This window comes from Mastomys coucha, unplaced genomic scaffold, assembly GCF_008632895.1.
Source record: "Mastomys coucha isolate ucsf_1 unplaced genomic scaffold, UCSF_Mcou_1 pScaffold2, whole genome shotgun sequence".
Classification (NCBI taxonomy): domain Eukaryota; kingdom Metazoa; phylum Chordata; class Mammalia; order Rodentia; family Muridae; genus Mastomys; species Mastomys coucha.
In genome coordinates this window covers 17,260,250-17,265,849 of record NW_022196902.1, presented here as the reverse complement: position 1 = coordinate 17,265,849, position 5,600 = coordinate 17,260,250, and the positions used below count along the sequence as shown (strand labels likewise).

The 5,600-nt window shown below is 41.8% G+C and overlaps 1 protein-coding gene across 1 annotated transcript in view; it reads left to right on the top strand.

Annotated features, from left to right (window-relative positions):
• The window catches only part of Enpp3 (ectonucleotide pyrophosphatase/phosphodiesterase 3), a 127,020-nt gene that overhangs the window by 39,221 nt on the left and 82,199 nt on the right, over window positions 1-5,600 (top strand). The window contains exon 15 of the mRNA XM_031380608.1: window positions 1,982-2,109. Coding sequence (XP_031236468.1) covers window positions 1,982-2,109 — 128 coding nt within the window. The remainder of the gene's footprint in view (window positions 1-1,981; window positions 2,110-5,600) is intronic.

Sequence of the window (5,600 nt, the reverse complement as noted above, 5' to 3'; positions counted from 1 at the left end):
GTAGACCAGGCTGGCCTTGAACTCAGAAATCCGCCTGCCTCTGCCTCCCAAGTGCTGGGATTATAGGCTGCTCCACCACCGCCCGGCACCTATTGTAAAGTTAATGAGGGGCTAGCACAGAAATCCTTCATAGTAAACAGCCTCGACCTTGGGAGGCACACTAAAAAGTTTCATCTGGACTCTCAAACGCCACTTACTGTCCTGTGTTCCATCACTTAAAGAGTTGTATGCAGCTGAAGTTCTTTTGGCCAAGACTGAGCACACCTCTGATATCCGAGTGGTGCGAAGGTTGAGGAATGCCAGTTTTGAGATCTTTATTCACAGCATCGAAGCTGCATTGACTCTGCATCGACGTTGCAGCAACGCTGCAGACTTCTGTGGGTTGGGGTGGAGCAAAGGTCCTTAGAGCTGGGAAAATGCAGTAGCCAGAACTGGACTGGAACCTCCACAGAATGCTAATGATGATGAGGCACATTTAAACCTCAAATCCAGTAGCTTTGCACCAAATTCTCAAACACAATAAGCACATGCTCCCTCTGAGGCAGGTGTTCTAATCCCAGTGTTCTCTTGGTCTGCCCCAACTGCACATGGAGAAAACATGTGAACAAAAAATGTTAGAAGTGTTCAATAAACACTTCCTCTTTTTTTTTATTTTTTATTTTATTTTTATTATTATACATAAGTACATTGTAGCTGACTTCAGACACACCTGAAGAGGTGGTCAGATCTCATTACGGGTGGTTGTGAGCCACCATGTGGTTGCTGGGATTTGAACTCAGGACCTTTGGAAGAGCAGTCAGTGCTCTTACCCACTGAGCCATCTCGCCAGCTCCTCCTTTCCTCTTTCATTGATAATTTCTCCTTACTCTCCCATTCTGATATTTCTTTTAAAGTTTGTTTCTATGTCATGTCTTGAAGTTCCTCCTTTTTCTCTGCACATTGCCAATGAGGTAATAGTGACACAAGCTTGCTCATAAAGATGGGATATTAGGGCTTGAAATATGTGAGAACAAGACGAGAGTTTTCATTTTCTCACATTGTTGATTATGTTTATTTTTCCCCACTTAATTTCTCCTGAGTTTACGAAAGTTCTTTTAACTGTTTCTAATTTCTTCATTCTTATTTTACATGAATAGACGCTAGTGTGGTTTTCATTTTTAAATATTTAAGTACCAATTATTGAACAGTTTTTGAATAAAATTTTACTTATTTTTGATGAATCCATGAACTTTTCACAAATAGAGGAATATATATATATATATATATATGTATATATATATTCCTAAATATTTATATTTAGTCTGCTTAACGTTAGATGACCTTTTTGATTGAATTTTTGGTATAATTAAACTAATTTGCACATATGTCCATATCTACTAACATATATAAATCTATGTCATATATCTACTAAAATATATAAATCTCACTTTAAATCTACACATACTTCATTTTCCATTAAAAAAAAGGAGGAGAAATTTGTGGAGGTTTCAAATAAATACCCAAGAGTACAAACATAAAGACATCAAACAATCAAAATTTAAGTTTTCTTGTAATGATTTCAGTAATGATAACTATGATTATTATATTTGGCCATGTGCATAATAGGTAATATTGCTAGTTAATTAGTTAATCTTTAAGATACTTATTTTGAAATTTGATTTATTTATTTTTAATTTATGTTTATGTTTTCCTGAGTGAGTCGATGTGCCTATGTGCTTGCAGGATCCCGAGAAAGCCACAAAGGGTATGGGATCCTCTGGAAGTGGAGTTATATGTGGTTGTGAGCCACCATGTGGGAGCTGGGAGCTGAACCCAGGACCTTGGCAGGCACAGCAAGTGCTTGTTACTGTTGAGCCTTCACGCCCTGCTCTTGCCCTAATCCACTTCTAAAACTTGCTTAAGTACTTGCCTTAAATTGAAATTTTAAAAGGTAGTCTATGTATTTGATGTGTCGTGGAAAAATGCTTGTATGTTTTTTCAGTGTCGAAAACCCGATCAACACTTCAAACCCTACCTGACCCCTGATTTGCCGAAACGACTGCACTATGCCAAGAATGTCAGAATTGACAAAGCTCATTTAATGGTGGATCGGCAATGGCTGGCTTTCAGGTTTGTGTCTACTGATAGATTCCAGCACATGCCTCTGGCTGTGAACTCTTTAAGCTTTCCCCAACCCCTGCTGTTAGGGGTAAACTCCTGACCCTGACATTTCTTTGGCCTCTTCCTGCTACCTCAGCACTTCTATTTTGGCAATATTCTTGTTAGGCAGTTGCTGTTAGTGTCTTAATTTTCATAGTACAGATCAAAAGATGGAAGAAGATGAGCGACGCCACAATGCTGCCCTGAATGGGCTGCCTCTTAAGGAACAGAGACGAGTAGAGGCTTTGTCATGATCCAGGCTGAGAATGACAGAAGGTCTAGCTGTCTCTTTAAGATCCTCACCTTCCTGGCTCTCATAAAATAGTCTTCTGATGGCCAGGGTAGCTAATTGGTGGTGGCCTTATCTCTTTTTTAGCTGTGTCGGTCATTTAGCATTTGTAAAGTAGGAAGACTTGCAGAGAAGCTAAAACCACCCAGAGTCCTTCATCCTAAATAGTTCATGACTCCCTTGACTCACAGAACTATCCAATGCTTGCCTGTGTGGCCCCGTGTTTGCAACACAGTTACTCTTCCTCCTGCAGAGAAAACAGCCTGCGGGGGAAGACTGAGCAAACCAGATAGAGAATGCATATGAATTGATTTCTTGTCATTAAATGATTCTGAGTTTGTTTTTTTTTTAAGTTTTTGTTAATTTTTTTTTTTAAGTTTTTTGTTAAGTTTGTTTGTTTTTTAAACGTAGGACTGCACTGTATGCATACATACCTACCTGCCAGAGGAGGGCATCAGATCCCTTTATAGATGATCATGAGCCACCACCCTGTGGTGCTAGGAATTGAACTCAAGGTCTCTGGAAGGCTGTACTTAACCTCTGAGCCATCTCCCCAACCTCTTGCTCCTTGTTTTGTTTTTTGAGATAGTCTCACTATGTAGTCCTGGCTGGCCTCAAACTCAACATTGAGACCAGGCTGGCCTCAAATTCAGAGACAGCCTGCCTCTCTGTCTCCTGAGTTCTGGAATTATAAGTGTATGCCACCACACCCATCCTGATTCTCATTTTTAAAGTATTCTTTTAGTATTTTTTTCTACATGCATGTGTGAATATAAACAGAATCACTGTCATTCTGTATTTTTTTGGCCCAATAGCTATCAGTGCGGTAATGCTGGGGGAGACTGGCTAAATGGCAGGAGGAATACAGTGGTTAAAACACATGTTCACAAAGGAAGGCAAGGTGAAAGAAGATAGGGACGTTGGTCTTAATATGTGTGTGCAGGAATAGAAATGGGTGCAGGGGTGGTGGGTGCAGGGGTTAGCTGAATTTAGTCTAACTTGGAATTGCACAGTTTGACCGGACAGTATGCAGTTCCCCAACTTGTCACCAGATGGCATTAGTCTCTCTTTGAGGATGGGTTTCTTAGCCTTGTCTATCTTCAGCTTTAGAGAACTACATTCTGTAAAACTATTTCCTGACAATATGTGAAGCATATCAAAGTACTCTTCATCATAAGGTGTTAGTAACTTAATGTGTGCATCTAAATGGAGGCATGGTCTTCAAGGAGGGTATGAGACCAAAGACGTTGGGAGGCCTTGGGTACTGAGTGATCTAAGTGGACCCAGCTACCAGAGGCCTTGGGTACTGAGTGATCTAAGTGGGCCCAGCTACCAGAGGCCTTGGGTACTGAGTGATCTAAGTGGGCCCAGCTACCAGAGGCATTGGGTACTGAGTGATCTAAGTGGGTCCAGCTCCCAGGACACTTCTAGGCACCAGGTACAGAAGCATAGTTCTAAATGATTCGCTTTGCATCCTCTTCAAAAGCTAGCAGCAGCCGGGCAGTGGTGGTGTGGCACACACATTTAATCCCAGCACTTGACAGAGGTAGGGGGATTTCTATAAATTCAAGGTCAACCTGGTCTACAGAATGAGCTCTGAGAGAGCAACGGCTATATAGAGAAACCCTGTCTTGAAAAGTAAAACCAAACAGACAAATAAGAGCAAAAACTAGCAGCCGTGTGTAGCTGGCATCATCCTATGAGTTTACGGTTCGGCTGCCCAAGTAGCTACTTAGGGGACTTGGAAAAAAAAAACCCTAATCTTTTGCCCATCAAGTGCTTTTTTTCCTTTGTTGAGTAAACTTTATTAGCAACTGTATGTGTGTGGTGTGTAATGCATTTGGATGCATGTTGTCTTTAATCCAGTTGCATTTTTTTAATCCAGGAACTGAATGATCAGAGGCAGGGTAGATAGAAACTCTAGATTGTGATTAAATAATTTCTATAACTATAACTGAGGACTTTTTAAAACATCCTTTCGGAGAGAATGAATGTCAGTGTTTTTCTGCTACAATGGCAGCTGTCAAATACACACCAGCACCTGTCTAAGAACTAGAAACAATAAACGGGTAAGTCCAGAAGGGCTCACCTGAGGGGCATGACAAGGCAGGCATACCTAGCATAACTGCTGTTAGAACCAAGTACGAGATTCAAGGATAGAAAAATGACGGGTCACACGAGTGTCGTTGTCTGTCAGGGAGCACAGGAGAAAGCTTCTGGGAGCATGGCTCTGGACTTGGGTTCAGAAGACTCGGCTTGGGCTCGGCAGAGTGTTATGCACAGAAGATCTGCCATATGCAGTCAGGCGCTACTATACTAGGCTCCATAGTAGAAACCAAGTCCTGCTGGATGAGCAAGAAGTAGTGGGCCCACTTTCTTGCTGTGAAATGTCACTTGCTGAGAGCCCTGTGCAGTATAAGATGGGCTTCTTTAGCTCTGCTCAGTTGCAGAGCATGCAAGGGTAGAGAAACGATCCCTGGATGGGAAGAGGAGGCCCCAGTCATCACTGGTGTTCTACTGCCTCAGAACCATGACAAGCTGCTCTCTGCTGGAATTGCTTATCTGTCATGACTAAGGGCTCTGACTGACCTTGAAGAAAGAAGATCATTGATAGGTACTGGGTGGCTTGAGGTGATTATAGTGAGATTCATATTTCCTGCTCGTAGAAGCAGGATGGTCTAGCAAGAGACTGGCTGGTGTCTTAGAAGTGTAAATAGTGCATTCAGTGTTATGACAGTCACAGGGAAGTGGTGGAGTTCAGAGATGATGACATTAGTTATGGGATATATATACATATATATGGATATCCCATAACTATATATATGCATATATAGATATATATGATATATATGTCAACCCAGAGTATATCAGTTCAGAGTATATAAGTATTATATTTATCAGTTCAGAGTACGTAAGGATGCAGCACAGGATGATGGCAGAGAAAGAGAGGACCAGAAGAAAGGCGATTAGTGAGGGGCAGGACATCATCTGCTTGGGTAGCAGAAGAGAAGTCTCCTCCTCTGGCCTTTTGTTACCTGGTTGTGATACAGAAACTTGGATCTCAGCTGGGCTAATTAGACAGGGAGGAGATAACATTAAAAGCGTCCACCCGGTACTTGGTAGTCACACCAACCACCACAGCTCCAATTGCCTCATCTCTCCCAAAGGGCAG